General features: G+C 44.5%; 2 protein-coding genes across 2 annotated transcripts in view; one reads left to right on the top strand and one right to left on the bottom strand.

Annotated features, from left to right (window-relative positions):
* The window catches only part of RpL10 (ribosomal protein L10), a 208,065-nt gene that overhangs the window by 94,276 nt on the left and 96,791 nt on the right, over positions 1-16,998 (bottom strand). The window lies entirely within an intron of this gene.
* LOC139353025 (uncharacterized) lies at positions 8,631-9,564 on the top strand. Its single transcript, XM_070996092.1, has 2 exons — positions 8,631-8,739; positions 8,827-9,564. The coding sequence occupies exon 2, from the start codon at positions 8,827-8,829 to the stop codon at positions 9,250-9,252; it is 426 nt and encodes a 141-aa protein (XP_070852193.1). The 5' UTR covers positions 8,631-8,739; the 3' UTR covers positions 9,253-9,564.

Here is a 16,998-nt window from a genome sequence, read left to right as displayed (position 1 = left end):
AATCACCAACATCGGAGTGCGAGCGCTCCAAGGCTCGGAGACTCACCTAAAAGAGAGTCGTTGGAGCTCGCACAGAATAACCCAGGACAGGTAGATACCTTGTCCGAGGAAAACAATCTGGACCAATCCACTGAAATGTAAGGAGCCGCCGGTGGGGAGCATCTACTCCTAGGACCGCCGAAATGGAGATCAAGTATGCATCCCCAATTTCACAGGCACGAGGAGGACAACTTAGAGGCTGATGAGCGGCGTAAACAAAGATTGATGGAGCTCTTGAAATGCAACGAAATGCAGCGTGGTATGAGCGCCCAGATGGAAGCTCTGAAAGCACAAATAGCAGAATTGCGGTCACCGACATCCAGGAGTCCCGAACAGAAGGGACTGCCCTCGCCGCCCCGTATTGTTCCGAATCCCACGGACTGTTTTTTGAGGTATCAAGAGACTCCGCCTCTGGAACCGGTAACGCAGGACATGCTCAATAGCCAGATGCGTCGGCTAAGAACAGCCAGGCTGATAGATACTCCGTCCCACAGACAATCCAGAACAAACGAGAGGGAGCCAAATCACCAACTACATCCAGAGATCGATCGGAACAAATCAATTCAGGGACCGTGACCAAAAGATGTAAGATTAGACGTGGACCGATTGCAAGAATTGTATGACCTCAGCCGTCAACAAGTCTTTCGTGAATTCCATCTTCAGCTGGCAGGCGCGGCCACTAAATAGTATTGGCAGATAATGGAGGACAAGGCGGAATGTTTTTGACTACTACTCATTGACCCAGGAAATGAGACGGGAGTTTTGCATTACCGGGAGTGGCCTCATGAAAGTCAAGGAATTAATGAAATGCAAGCAAGGGCCCCAAGAAACCATTAGCGATTATGTCTCGGATATGCACAACTTGCATTTCAAGCTCAAGCACAAAAACGCTGAAGATAAATTCGTCGAGCTCTTGAAGGACAATATGAACTCCCAGATGGGCGGCTTGCTGCTAACATCCCCATTAACTTCGTAAAGGAATTCAAAAGGGAGGGTCTCCGAGAGAGCCGCTGGTTAAAAAATACTGCGAAAAACATGCGCAGCACTACAAAGCTTTAATAATATGATTTAATTGATCGCCAGTTAGATCAAAAGATGAAACACCAAAGTCCAGATTCCATGCGCCAAGCTTAAAGAATACAAGAGTACAGAATATACCTTTAACATGAAGCAACAGCAGGGAAGGTATCAGCCTGGACAGCTCAGCCGATAAAACATGAGACTCTTGATGAAATGGCGCTTAAGGAGGAGAAGAATTTTAAAATACACGGAACAGACAACGATGGTCGTACGCAGTTTCCTTTTGCGAAGTCATTCCATGCGGTGCGCATCGATCACATCGAGCCTGTATCGTACGCCCTCCACATATATAGATTCACATAAGAAAACTGTTTGTGCCTAACCGAAGTAGACACTTCCGGGTCACACCGCGGGACAATGAGCACTTGTCGCTGGCACGGGGACGCCTTGCTGGCAAGACGATCGCGTCGCGGCAATGGTAACAATGGTTACTGCGATACCGGGCCACAGGCGATGCGGAACTGCGCTGAGGTTGAGCTAACGTAGGTTCGCTGCTAGTGGAGATAGTGTACTACGTGCTCTATTCCCAGAGGTAGGAAGTAGAACAGCGGAGCTGAGCGGAGATGCGTTGATAACTGATTTATTCTTCATTTGGTACATGTTTATATACTACTTGGAACAGGGAAGTTTCGTGTAATGATTAGTGAAGTAAGCTATATTCTAAAGTAGGTAGGTAGGTCAGGGAGTTTTGATTGTGGTAGCAGTTTGTGTAGTTGGTTTGGCAGACTGAGTCGGTGAGACGGTGAGTTAGTGAGACATATAATATGCTGAACAGCAATTCTCATATGCAGTGGATGCTACTGAGCGCCTGGTACTGTTCCCAACTTGGCTATTGCTTGATTTGTTGGGTGTGGTCATGTTGAGCACCTTTGGGTACGAACATTCTCCCCCCCCCCCCCCCCCCCCCCATTGAGGGGTACCCTCAATTAAGTCGTGATGTCGGTCAGCCCTTGACCGAATTTTATAGGAAGCACCTAACAAATCATTGACCGAGGTGGATCATTCCTTCAACTGTGGCGGTTCCTTTATTTTATGATCCATCAATGCTAAGTTCGTTACATGAATCCTTTCTCCATCGAGTGAAATATCATTCTGCCGTTTGCTATCTTTCGTTGGCTTATAAGCAGCGTTTGGTCCTGCAAGATTATCTCTGTCTTCTAGCAGAATAGGGTTGATTTCCGTATCAGATGAGGTTTCATTATTGAGATAACCTGTGATTTCATAAAGAAGCATAGTGCCTTGTGCCAAAGGCTTATAAGGTCCTAGTTCAAGGAAGTTCACCGGCTATTACACGAGAATACACCTCAACCTTTAAGGTTAGGTCAATGGGTCCAGGTTGCCGAAAGTCAGGATCTGCTTCCGGCAGTCCCTCGGGAATATTAAGATCGGTATCAATCGGTACTGACGGTTGGTCTGTAATGACTGTGGGAATAATAAATACCTCTATTAGTGTTTCAAACCCAGATGTAACTGATCAGAGCTTTAGTGTTGATCTAATTGCTGTTTATATTCTTCCTCCGATTCCACATATTTCAATCGGTGACCTTTCCTTATGAGATAGAAGATCTGGCATTTTCCTTGAGATAAGATTCACCTGTGATCCACCATCTTTTACAGAGCGACATGTTTGTAGTTGACCGTTTGCCCCTTGTAATGATACCTTGGCGGTCGCGAGCAGAGTATATCCTTCTACGTCGTCGTAGCCTGCAATGGTTACTGCGCCGGTCACTGGATTGCTAGTCGGTCCTTGGTGTAACAGTGAATGATGCCGTCGTTGGCAGACTCGACAAGTGGTCGGTGATCCACAGTTTTGAACCTTATGAGCTGTAGACAAACAATTTGTTCATGCTATTACTTGAATAATGACTTGGCGGCAGTGGCGGATCTAGGGTTGCTGGCGCCCGGGGCAAAGCGAAAAATTCCGCCCCCTCCCTTTTTGCTGTACGAATAACATTAGGAGTATTTTGTTTGTTTTTCACTATCAATTCCAACAGATGATTGTCCAGCGTTTTCTATCTCCGGAATCTCCTTTGATAAAGATTCCACCTGAATTTGAGGTGTCTGAGGTTTCCTTGTTATGACTTTTCACGTAATTTAACATAAATTTTTTCGACAAATTTTCGGTGTGTTGTTTGAACTGGGCACCACTTGGTTTTATTCGTTTCATTTTTGTGTTTTCCACGCCTAATTTGAAATAGTAGAAATATATTTTTAGAACATCAAGAAATGGAAGGTTCAGTGAATTATATTTGATAAATAACATCGAAGCGTAAGTACCTTGATTAAATGTTGCAATAGAAAAACACTGCCTTGATTGGAATGTATGTAAACAAACGCGTTCATAACCTAACACGTATACTGCTCGCTCTCTCTCTCTCTCTCTCTCTAAGCAAGAAAGTTTGTTATGACGTTTCAAGCGTCCCTTTTCCTTTTGATCACATCATAAAACACTTACACTTGTATTCTATAGGGAGCGTTACATGCGCAGCGCCGCGGGAAAATATGAATTCTCGAAACATATATTGCTAGTCGGACTCGATTTAGCGCCTCTCAGACTTGGCGCCCGGGGCGCTTGCCCCTTTCGCCCCCCCCCTAGATCCGCCACTGCTTGGCGGCGTGCTTTGGGGTCCATTTGCTAGACACGTCTACATGCTCTAAGATTATGTTGTCCTTGGTGACAAATCTTACAGCTCTCTTCGTTGTAAACTGAAGTTTTTTATAGTGTCATGTAAGGCCCTCAGTTGGCGCGAGGAGCCGTCTATAGGCTTATCATTTTTGCTATAGCGGGGAATACTAGTATTTTTCCGTTCTGGTACCTGGCCTTCAAACGCAACCAGGTGTCGTTATAGCCACCCTGTGAGAAGGCTGTGTCTGTCAAAACGTTCCTCGCTTCACCACGAAGCAAACTCTGTAGAATACGTAGTTTTTGACTGGCCGAATATTCTTTATTATGTACCAATTCCACAAAGAGATCATGGAACCGTGGCTAGTCTAGATACTCGCCGTTGAACTCCGGAATGCTAATTGGCGGAAGTGCCAAGTTTAGGCTCATTGGCGCGTCGTTTTCTCGAAGCAGGTTCATTTCGTATTCCTCGTATAACGTGTGGAATTGAGCTAGCATTGTTTCCAGGTGCCTTTGTAGGGCTGGGGTGACGGTTGGGGCGTTCGACGCTAATGTTAATGATGACTGCAATTCTTTGAATCTTCTCTGGAACTGTCGGATCCCCGTGTCAATTGCGGAATCTCCTTTGACTTGATCTCTCGTTGTGATCTTTTGTTGGCCGAAGTTCGTCTCGGGGCCTTCGGAAGCCCGCGTCCAGTCGGCATGTTGTCCAGAAAGATATTCTGACATTTTTCGACCAGCTTCTTAAGTGCTACTACTCGTGAAGAGTACTCACTTCCAGTGGGTAATGCCGCTTGCTGGACTTCTTCATCTAAGTCGCAAAACTGCTGCCAAATAATCGTTTAACTGATTTAGCTTACCGGAATACTAGCCGTCTCGGTTGGACAGAATCCTTGCCATAATTCTTAATGAGCTGTTGGATTTTCCCTTGCAGCTCGTTTTGGGTGTCTATTAATCGATTGTGTAAATCGATTCTTGTGTGACTTGTTTCCTCAATGAATGAAGTAGACATATTGTGTATCTTGGAAACAAAGAATCTTGTGAAGCTGGATGAAGCTGAGTATCCTGTGAAGCTGGATGAAGCTGAGTATCCTGTGAAGCTGGATGAAGCTGACGTTCCTGTGACGCTGGAAGATGAAGCGTATCCTGTGAAGCTGGATGAAGTTGACGCTCCTGTGACGCTGGAAGCAGAAGATTGTCCTGTGAAGCTGAATGACGCTGTGGGTCTTGTGAAGCTGGATTAAGCTGAGTATCTTTTGAAGCTGGATGAAGCTGGGTATCCTGTGAAGCTGGATGAAGATGAAGTTCCTGTGACGCTGGAAGAAGAAGCGTATCCTGTGATGATGGATTAAGCTGAAGTTCCTGTGACGCTGGATGAAGCTGAGTATCCTGTGAAGCTGTATTAAGCTGAAGTTCCTGTGGCGCTGGAAGAAGAAGCGTATCCTGTGAAGCTGGATTAAGATGAGTATCGTGTGAAGCTGGATGAAGCTGAGTATCCTGTGAAGCTGGATAAGCTATGGTTTCCAGAGCGGGTGGATGTAGTGAACTTAACGGGTCTTCTCACCAGTCAGAGGTTCAGCTTTTGAAGCTGGATTAAGATGAGTATCGTGTGAAGCTGGATGAAGCTGAGTATCCTGTGAAGCTGGATAAGCTATGGTTTTCAGAGCGGGTGGATGTAGTGAACTTAACGGGTCTTCTCACCAGTCAGAGGTTCAGCTTTTGGTGGGAAGGGGGTTGCTTGAGTGTGATCCTTTGTTGTTAAAGGATCACGTCGAGGTCACTAATGTTTGTGACTAACCGAAGTAGACACTTCCGGGTCACACCGCGGGACAAGGGGGTAATGAGCACTTGTCGCTGGCACGGGGACGCTTTGCTGGCAGAACGATCGCGTCGCGGCAATGGTAACGATGGTTACTGCGATGCCGGACCACAGGGGATGCGGAACTGCTCTGAGGTCGAGCTAACGTAGGTAAGCTGCTAGTGGAGATAGTGTACTACGTGCCCTATTCCCAGAGGTAGGAAGTAGAACAGCGGAGCTATGAGATGCGTTGATATTAATCGATTGTGATTTATTCTTCATTTGGAACATGTTTATATACTATTTGGAACATGGAAGTTTAGTGTAATGATTAGTGAAGTAAGCTATATTCTAAAGTAGGTAGGTAGGTCAGGGAGTTTTGATTGTGGTAGCAGTTTGTGTAGTTGGCTTGGCAGACACTGCAAAATGTGCTGACTGCATTGTTGAGTCGGTGAGACGTTGAGTTAATGAGACATATAATATGATGATCAGCAATTCTCATATGCAGTGGGTGCTACTGAGCGCCTGGTACTGTTCCCAACTTGGCTATTGCTTGATTTGTTGGCTGTGGTCATGTTGAGCACCTTTGGGTACGAACAGAAACAAAGACAAATTTCGAGCCGGGAGCAGGGGTGCACTTGACTAAGCAGACTCAGACTTGTAAAGGCAGAAGAAAACGCAATTTGCCAGAACAACGGCCACGATCGACCTACTGGTAACCATACTCCGGTAGCTGGCAAAGTGGTACAGCCGGCCGTTGACTCCCAAGATAGCAGATATCGAGAAATAGTAATCCTATTTGGGAACACCTCGTTAATCCGGTCCATACCGGCTGCCGAGTAACAGCTCTAGTCTGGTATAAAAGACCTTAGACAATTAGGGAAAAGGAGAAAATCTATTTGGGTGTCTTGTTGACGGAAGCCGGCAGCTCTGAGGGAAGGCGACTTTCCCAATGGGTAGTTGACCACGTAGTCTTCTGCCATCAGGACCAGCCACCATATCCAAAGTCCTTGAGGAGGACACAAGTCGCAGCTCGAAAGAATCTTATGTGTCGGACTAGCGCCGCCATTGTCATTAAAGAACGTGAAGGGGATCAACAATAAGGACGACATCCGACGTGTAGTCCAATAGCATACGTCGGAAAAAGTAGGAATGCAATATAAATGTGTTAATCGAGCCAAATACTAATGTGAGTTTATACATAACCAAATACCAATATCCTCAAATAATACAATTGCAGAGTCAGCGAAAATCAAAAAAACGCTGGAAGCATTCAAACATGCATTGAAATACATTTAAACCAACCGAAACAATAGATAAAGTGCGAGTCATGATGAACAATTAGAGAAGACGAGTCTTTCCACCAGCCGTTGAAGAAGTCGCATGCCTCAGGCATAATAAATCTATATATTTTGTGTTTAGGTGAATTGGTATATTTAAGAACAGCCGTATTTATATACGTATATTTATATATATATCCAATATAATGTTTTCCAAAGCCCAGGATCCCGAGCGTCGAGATGTCATCGCCCAGGCTTTAAGGAGGGGGGTAAGTTTGTCGGAACACGGTTCCTTTCTTATAAACATACATATATAAATGTTCGTGCAGTATCCGACAGTTTTATAGACTACTATAAACTTTTTAGCGGCGAGTATCAGTCTTGTAATTGTATGTGCAATTGCAAGAGCCCTTGCGACGTTTTTAGTCGTGAACAGCCAGCGTTATGCTGATGTGCGCACCTTCCCAGGTGATAAGTCGATACATAATAGCTAATATTATGTTAGTTATCGACGGTGCACTCCGAAATATATTACTCAATAAATTTATAATGTAAACAAGGAAGAACGCTATAGTCGAGTACCATGACTATCAGATACCCGTTACTCAGCTAAAGGGACCCAAGGGAAACGGAGATATGCAAGCAGCAAAGCAAGATTAATATGCGCCACCTACCGGCGGGAGACAGATTTAAGCGCCATGGGCGTTAGAGTGGGCGTGGCAAATTTTTTGGATCAATCGATAGGTATTGACGAAACCAATACATTTCAGTTAACATTTTTTATCTATCATAAAAATTGTAGGCGTCACAGGTTTGGGCGGTTTGTGGGCGTTAAAGTGGGCGTGACCAATTTTTTTTGGGTTAATCGATAGGTATTGATGAGAACAAAAACAAAAAATTTTTTATTCTAGCATCAAAACTGTAGGAGCCACAGTTTTGGGCGGCTTGTGGGCGTTCGAGTGTGCGTGGCACTCTGCTGAAACAAACTTGCGCTGCACGCCAAACTCAATTGCCTAGATCTTATAGTTTCCGAGATCTCAGCGTTCATCCGGACGGACGGGCAGACGGACAGACGGATCGACTCGGCTAGTAATCCTGATCAAGAATATATATACTTTATGGGGCCGTAAACGCATTCTTCTGCCTGTTACATACTTTCCGACGAATCTAGTATACAACGAGTAACGGGTATAAAAAGAAATCAAAACCATGAAGTGCTAGAACCTTAACAAGGGGGGTGTGCTGACGCGAGAGGTGGAGGCGAACTTTACGGACTGTTTGCTCAGGAAGCAGGAGTAAATATGCAACTTCGCGAATCCACTGGTTTTATTTAAAACATTGCTTAGCCGTCATCTACACCCAAAAAAAAAACCAAAAGTATACACTTAATAAGCGTTGTGTTAAAAGTATGATAAAGTTAGTATAAAAATGTAAGTATTAACTCAACACTAATTAGTTTCAACTGTATACTTTGTAGTGTAAGTGCTCTACCAAAGAGTATAAAGCGTAAACCTGTAGTGTTATTTTTAAACTAGTCATATTTGACTATTTAGTTTATAATTTATACTTTTGGTTTCAACAAAAACTTAATATAGTATAAAGAAAATGTAGTTTCAAGTTATTACAAAATAGTTTCATGCCAACACTTTATAGTATTAAGCTTATACCAATTATTATATGAGTGAGACTCAGTAGTATAAATAGTATACTGAACATTAAATAGTTTTTCATGGTGTGAAACTAGGACAATAGCGAATATTCGAACATATATTTTGGTGTAAAACCAGGACAATAGCGAGTATACGAACACAGAAAATGCTACCGGAGTTGGCGTTGTTTGACGCGTTAATGATTATTGTGATGATTTATCTCGGTGAGTTTGGTCCCGCATTTTTGTGAATTTTGTGCCGAGTCAACATGTAAGTAAAATATTTGTTCTAAAATTAAAAAAAATCAATATTATATTGTCCCTGTTGGTAAATTTTGTGTGTATTGTGTATTTTCAGATGCAAGTGCTTTGCGCACGCGTACAGATGCATAACGCGAAGGAGCTAACGAACTCGACGTACCGCCTTTGTGCTGTCAGAACAGCGAGTGCCTTCCGGACGACGCAGCGCTCGTCATTGCAGGCCAAGTTCCCCTATGTGAACTGGTGCGGGAGCCACAGAACCAAGACCGAGGTGAAGAGGAGTGCCAGGATGCAGAGCGTCGACAACTGGCAGGCAGCCTGGGACAACTCCAGCAAGGGACGCTGGACGCTGGACGCAAGGGTAAATAGGAAGCACGGCCAGGTAGATTTCTACCTCACGCAGGCGCTGAGTGAACATGGTTGCTTTCGAAGCTTCCTTAAGCGCTTCGGACACGACACGGAGAACGGTTGTCCAGAGTCCGGCAGTGGGATTGTTGAGGACGATCAGCATGTCCTATTTTAATGTCACCGCTTCGGGTCTGATCACCAAATGCTGATGAAGACCACCGGGGCAAGAGTTCGGCCAGCGACGGCAGCCTACGCAGCGAGTGTACTGCGAACGCTGCGTCGCATCGAGAATGAGAGGAGAGAAGCTACAGCCTAGGTGGCTACCATTGCGCTAAGCAATACCTTGCGGTGATACCGCGCAATCACGGCCCCTACTCTTGTTGCTTGTACTTATTTTAGTCTGTATATACGTGTTAGGTAAAGGAATATAAAAAAAACACGAAGGAGCTAAAAACATGAGTTGTGTGTTGCGCAAAATATGAATATTTATGAAATAATAACAAAATAATATGTCAAATAGTAATAAAAGAAAAACAACATACAACTTGATTTTATTGGGTTTGGGATACCACGAAAAACAAAATAGTATAAATTTTATACTACAGGCAACGGGGAAATCGTATAAGTTTTATACGAAATAGTATAAAATGTATACTAACGATTTCGATAAATAGCTTAAAAAGTATACTACGGCTCTCTAGATTAGTATAATATGTATACGAAATAGTATAAAACGGAGACTACATAGGATAGCTTTTATACTAAATAGTATAAAAAGTAAACTATCAGCATAAATTTCAGTACACTGAGTGAGTATAAATTGTATACTCGTTAGTTTAACTTTGATAACTTCGAAAGTTTCAGTTTAATACTTTCGGTGTCATAAGGTTAATACGCATCTTATCAAGATATTTTTGACACTCAATAGTTTAGTTTTAATGTACGAATAGTTTAGTTTCTATGATCATTTTTTTTTGGGTGTATGTAAATTGTGCGTTTATTTCAAGAGCTTTTTCTATTCAACAATGTTACCTGTTTGTGGGGAAGACAACAAATATGCCACCCTTATATTTATAATTAATAACGCACGAATAGGTTATATTAAAATGTATAGCGTTTATTCGGAGCGGCAGACGGACTGTGAATGTGTGAAAAGCTTGGCTCCAAGATCTTCATATAGACATATGCAGGCTTACAAAGTAGTTGCTGAATAGATAGGCGACAGCTTTATGGGTATAAGAAAGAAGGCGAAAGATAAGCAGATAGCGATGCAGGTGCCGTCGTACACCTATGCGCGCATGACTAGGCGCTGGCGATCTGCTCCGAACATACTCCCCCCGTTGGAAGAGGTAAGGTTCCAACTCTCGGAATCGATGGGCAGAACGGCTAGCTTGGCGACGGCTCTCTTGATCAGACCCGTAGCTGTACGGACCATAGCTACTCTGATGACTCCGTCCCCGCCGGGTATGACTTCTTGGATGCACCCAAGCTGCCATCTCAAGGGTGGAACGTTGTCCTCCTTAAGCAAAACTATGCGTCCAACCTTGATGTTAGACGTTTCGACGCGCCACTTGCTCCTCTCTTGAAGTAGGGACAAATACTCGCTGCTCCACCTTTTCCAGAAATGTTGCTGCATCTGGGTAACCCGCTGCCATCTGCTGAGGCGGTCTTCGCGGAGATGAGTAATGCCAGGCTCAGGAAACTTAGTGTAGCTGGAACCCTTCAGGAAATGCGCCGGTGTAAGCACCTCAAGGCTTTCAGCATTTTCTGAAATTGGACAGAGTGGACGGGAGTTAAGGATGGCAGGAATCTCATATGCAAGAGTTCTTAATTCATCGATGGCTAAGATGGATGCACCGACGACTCTGTAGAAGTGAAATTTAGCTGACTTCACAGCGGCCTCCCATAAACCACCGAAGTGCGGGGCACGCGGAGGGATGAACTTCCAATCGATCCCATCAGCTAAACAGACGGAAGATATCGATGCTGTGTGCTGCTCGCTCAAAAAGAGCTCTTTCAGCTCGGCAAGCTCTCTCTTTGCACCGACAAAGTTTGTAGCATTGTCGCTCCAAATGGTACGCGGACTGCCTCTAAGGCTGATGAATCTCCTCAGCGCTGCGATGAAAGAATCCGTCGTGAGATCTTGGACCACTTCCAAATGAGCAGCCTTCGTGGAAAAACAGACAAAGACGGCGATATAGCACTTGTGGGGTGCCTTATTTCTGGCCTCTGCTTTATGATAGAATGGCCCACAATAGTCCACTCCTGTGGTATGAAAAGCTGGATTAGGCTGCACTCTATTTGCAGGAAGGCTGCCCATGTTGATAACGCTGGCGACGAACTTGCGGCCTCCAATCGGCCAGTACCTTTGCCGTAATGCGGCAAGCAGCGCCTGCGATCCTCCATGCAAATATTTCTCATGATAATAAACGATGATCGCCTTGGTGACTGGATGATCCTTGGGCAACAGTATCGGATGCCTCGTGTCGTAGTCCAAGTTTGCGTTCTGAAGCCTTCCACCCACGCGAAGTAACCCATCGGAGCCGAGTATAGGTCTAAGCGAAACCAGCTTGCTTTTCTGTGGAAACGGCTTGCCCTGGCTAAGAGATCCATACTCCTTCGCCAAGTTAACCTGTTGGATGCTCCTCAGAAGAAGTACAGTTCCAGAGTTGATCTCCTCCACCGAAAGTCACCTTTTAACGGCGCAGATTTGGCTCTGCAATTTGAAATGAATCGATAAATGTATGCAAATACGCGCTGCAACTTATCGAAAGAGTTGAGGAATTTGCAGTTTGATGAACTGTCTATGCAAACGGCCCCAATTAGAGCCACAGAACGGCGCTCTGGAAGATCCTTTACTGAGTCTAGCAGGGACGGCCAATTTGACGAGCTTTGCAGAAGGAATGGAGGCCCGTTAGCCCAAAGGGAATGTTTCAACAATTCTCTTGGGGTACATCCTCGCGATACGACGTCTGCTGGGTTCAAGTTTGTAGGAACGTGATGCCAAGAAATGTCTTTCGTCATCTCCTGAATTTTCGCGATTCTGTTTGATACGAAAACGTTAAACTCCCTCGGAGGTTGCCGAATCCACGCCAACACAATGGACGAGTCCGACCAGCAATGAAAGGTGCAATCGAAATCTATGGCTTCCTTGGCGTTTACGATTAGCTCAGCCAATAAAAGCGCTGCGGAAAGTTATAATCTTGGAATTGTTAAGGCCTTCAATGGAGCTACCCTTGACTTGGCACAGAGCAGATGGACTTTCGATTCTCCATTGGTCTCCGATCGCAAGTATAGACACGCTCCATAAGCTGACATGCTAGCATCGCAGAATCCATGCAACTCAACGGAAGCCCTTGGTTGCAGTACGAATCGTGGGAATTTTAAGTTCTGTACGACCGATAACTGTGAGGTCAACTCCCCCCATGACGAAAGAATGGGCTCTGGCAGTAAATCATCCCAATCCACGTTCGCGCTCCATAGAGATTGCAGAAAAATCTTAGATTTTGTGATAATAGGAGTTATTAAACCGAGTGGATCATAGAATTTGGCAATCGTCGACAATGCAACCCGCTTAGTGGGTCGTTGATTGATTGGCAGTTGAGAAAAATGAAATAGGAGCTGATCAGAAGATGGATCCCAGACTAGTCCCAATGCCTTGGCGACATCCGATCCATCGTGAAATTTGATTAACTGCTCCTTGTCGCATTCAGACTCTCCCTTCAGGGCTGCTGACTCATTCGAACACCATTTGCGAATTGGAAAGTGGCCTCGCGACAGTAATTCCTTCACCTGACGACGAATTTCTCTCACCTCCCCAACTGAGTCCCCACCAGATATTAAATCATCCACATAGAAATCTCTACGAACAATTTTTGCTCCAATAGGAAATGATTCCTCCTCATCGTAAGAGAGTTGATGCATGGCCCTTATAGCCAAGAAGGCAGCTGGCTTGGTTCCGTAAGTCACCGTGTTCAATTTAAAAACACTCAATTCTTTCCTGGAGCTCTCTCTCCAAACGATGCACTGCAAGAAATCATCCGGGTACGAAACACGCACGCAACGGTACATCTTGCAGATATCTCCACAAAGGGCAACTTTAAAAAATCGAAAGCGAAGCAGTATATTGAAGATTTTTTGTTGAATTGTTGGTCCTGCCAGAAGTAAGTCGTTCAGAGAGCTACCAGAAGTTGTTTTAGCAGATCCATCAAAAACGACACGAAGCTTCGTACTCGTGCTTTCCTGCTTATGTACGCAATGATGGGGCAAAAAGAATTGTGTTTCTGGCGGTTCCTTAGTTACAAGAGACATGTGACCTAGGTCGATATACTCCCTCAAAAATGCTGAATACTGAGCTTTCAGGGCTGGGTTTCTATCTAATTTAGCTTCCAAACTCTTGAAACGACGACGAGCCAAGCAATAAGAATCACCTAAAGATTCGAATCCGGAAGTGGTCAAGAGACGAACAGAGTATTGGCCGTTTCCAAGTCGAATGCAATTTTCAGTAAAAAGTTGCTCACATCGCAAGTCTCCGGCAATAAAAATGGCTTAGACGAAGTGAAGTCCTCAATTTCCCAAAATCGCTTTACTATGGCGGAAAGTGTGTCATCGGAATAATCAGCTGGGTCCTTGATGCTGGCTTGTAAAACCGACTTATGAGTTGGCATGTTCGATGATAACCCTCCAGAGACTATCCAACCAAGCTTGGTGTTCTGAAGAGTTGGCAAAGCCCTATCCAAATGAATTTGTCCCATAGAAATTATTTCGAAAAACAACCCAGCGCCGAGTAAAAGGTCAATTCGTTGTGATTGATTGAAATTCGGGTCAGAGATTGAAATGTTTTGCGGTATCCTCCACGATGTTGCATTTATATTGAAATGGGGTTGATAATCAGTAATACTGTGAGTCACAACCGCTGTGAATGCCGCTCGATAGCTTGCATCCCGTGATTGCACAAGAATATCGACAGTCTTATCAGAGATCATGGAAGATTCTCCTATCCCAGAAATCGACGTTTGCGATCTTCTGTGATTCAAGTTTAGTTGGCTGGCTAAGCGAGAGGTTATGAAGTTTAGCTGGGAGGCCGAATCTAAAATTGCTCGGCAAGGCATAAATGCTCCAATTCTATTTCTGACGTAGATAATAGCAGTTGGAAGCAACACGTAGTCGATCGGCAAAATATTTAAGGCTTTGGGTGGAGGGCTTGGTAAATGATGATCAGGATGCGATGATGTATGCGAACATGATACTAATGCTGATGAAGTAGATGGTAATGGCTGAGAGCTCGAGGATGGATCGCATGATGGAGATGAAAATGAGGTTGATGTTGCGGATGGGTCATGGTTCATGTGTAATAATGAATGATGCTTCATGCGACAATACTTGCAGTGAGTCGACTTGCATTGCTGCAAACTATGCCCCTTGCGCAAACAGTTGAGGCAAAGGTGCAACTTCTTTGCTTCTCTATATCGAAGATTCGGACTCAAATTTAAAAATCGAGGACACTTTGGCAAATAATGATCCCGTGCATCGCAAAATAAGCATGTCAAATGATTTGAGTTAGTAGCAGATGCAATAAGTGTATTTTGGTTATATTTGTGCAAGTTTTTTCCCACCTGCTGGCCTGGTGTTTGAGTTACCAAGGCTTGATCCAAGTTTTCCATCATCCTGCACCTCTTTTCCAAAAACGACTCCATAGCATCCCAGGTAGACAGCTCAGTGATTGACAAATCCTCTTCCCATTTTTCCCGCGTCCTCTGATCCAGTTTCCGAGTGACGATGTGAATTAAAAGTCCATCCAAAATTTGTTGCGTATTGGCCAGGGTTCGAATTGCTCGCAGATGCGAATTCATGCAATCGCTCAGCTCCCGAAGACCCTTCGAAGATCCCTTCTCGACACCCTTTAAACCGAATATTGCCTGAACATGTGCCTGAAAGTGTAAAACTTTATTATCAAATCGATTAACCAGCAAATTCATAGCCTTTTTAAAATTAGCATTCGAGGGTTCGAGCGATCGTATGGTTTCCAGAGCCACGCCGCCCAAACTCGAACGCAAATATTGTAATTTTTCAATGTCGCTTAGCTCATCATCATTTCCGATGACCGTAGTGAAAGTCGCAAGAAAATCCGACCACTCAGAGTAGGATCCGTGAAAACGAGCAGTTTCCAAATTTGGCAACCGATGCTTTCTATGTCAATAGATGTTGAATTTGCAGCGGTTGAAGCCGGCAATTGTGACTTGCGATGAGCCGCCAAGCCTCGGCTTAGTTTCGCCTTCACATCCATGAAGACTTCAGCAAATTCAATCCGATGGTCGCTCGATATTTTTGCAAAGTCCAGTCTTTCCAACGATGTCTGCGCAGAATCAAATGCCTGGTTTAAGGAATTGATCCATTCCATTCGCGCCAGCAAATCAGATTCGTCAAACTGATTAACCGCATCAGCGTTTAAATAGCATTTCATCGAGCTCATTTGCCGCAAAATAGATTGGGCTTTGACTCGGTAGTAGTCGACGTCACTTGTGGATTCATTTTGAGCCCGAACCGAGTTTTCCGTATCAGACATTTTTCAATCACGAGAAAGAAAAAAATGAAATGAAAATGAAGTAAAGTAAAATGTCCGACCGCGTTAGAGGCACAAAACACCGTATACCCTTTACCGCGAAAACGTGAAGGTTAACAAGCGTCGCCGAGATGCAACGGAACCTTTAACTTTGTTGTTGTTGTTATTGCCGATAAATTGCCTGCCTAGCAACAGCGGATTATGTAACTGGCAAACGAATGTATGTATGGCTATATGTACATGTATATATGTAATATGCGCTATTAACGAAGATTAAATGCGATTCACTTTGTTAAGAATTATTTGCACAACACAAATTTGGTGCTTTTTCACAGCGCAAAATGTACAAAAAATCAAACGGCCGGCTGTGCACTTTTATAAGCACATATGTATGTATGTTCGTCTGTTTGTGACCGAATGCACGATAACGACAGCGAAGCAAAGCGTTTGTTTAAACTATATTAAACAATCGCGAAACCGAGTTGCAGACTCCGATTAAAACTGCTATCACGTCGGGGTCACCAAATGTTTGTGGGGAAGACAACAAATATGCCACCCTTATATTTATAATTAATAACGCACGAATAGGTTATATTAAAATGTATAGCGTTTATTCGGAGCGGCAGACGGACTGTGAATGTGTGAAAAGCTTGGCTCCAAGATCTTCATATAGACATATGCAGGCTTACAAAGTAGTTGCTGAATAGATAGGCGACAGCTTTATGGGTATAAGAAAGAAGGCGAAAGATAAGCAGATAGCGATGCAGGTGCCGTCGTACACCTATGCGCGCATGACTAGGCGCTGGCGATCTGCTCCGAACATACTCCCCCCGTTGGAAGAGGTAAGGTTCCAACTCTCGGAATCGATGGGCAGAACGGCTAGCTTGGCGACGGCTCTCTTGATCAGACCCGTAGCTGTACGGACCATAGCTACTCTGATGACTCCGTCCCCGCCGGGTATGACTTCTTGGATGCACCCAAGCTGCCATCTCAAGGGTGGAACGTTGTCCTCCTTAAGCAAAACTATGCGTCCAACCTTGATGTTAGACGTTTCGACGCGCCACTTGCTCCTCTCTTGAAGTAGGGACAAATACTCGCTGCTCCACCTTTTCCAGAAATGTTGCTGCATCTGGGTAACCCGCTGCCATCTGCTGAGGCGGTCTTCGCGGAGATGAGTAATGCCAGGCTCAGGAAACTTAGTGTAGCTGGAACCCTTCAGGAAATGCGCCGGTGTAAGCACCTCAAGGCTTTCAGCATTTTCTGAAATTGGACAGAGTGGACGGGAGTTAAGGATGGCAGGAATCTCATATGCAAGAGTTCTTAATTCATCGATGGCTAAGATGGATGCACCGACGACTC

This window comes from Drosophila suzukii, chromosome 3, assembly GCF_043229965.1.
Source record: "Drosophila suzukii chromosome 3, CBGP_Dsuzu_IsoJpt1.0, whole genome shotgun sequence".
NCBI classification, from domain to species: Eukaryota; Metazoa; Arthropoda; class Insecta; order Diptera; family Drosophilidae; genus Drosophila; species Drosophila suzukii.
This window is presented reverse-complemented; position numbering and strand designations above follow the sequence as displayed.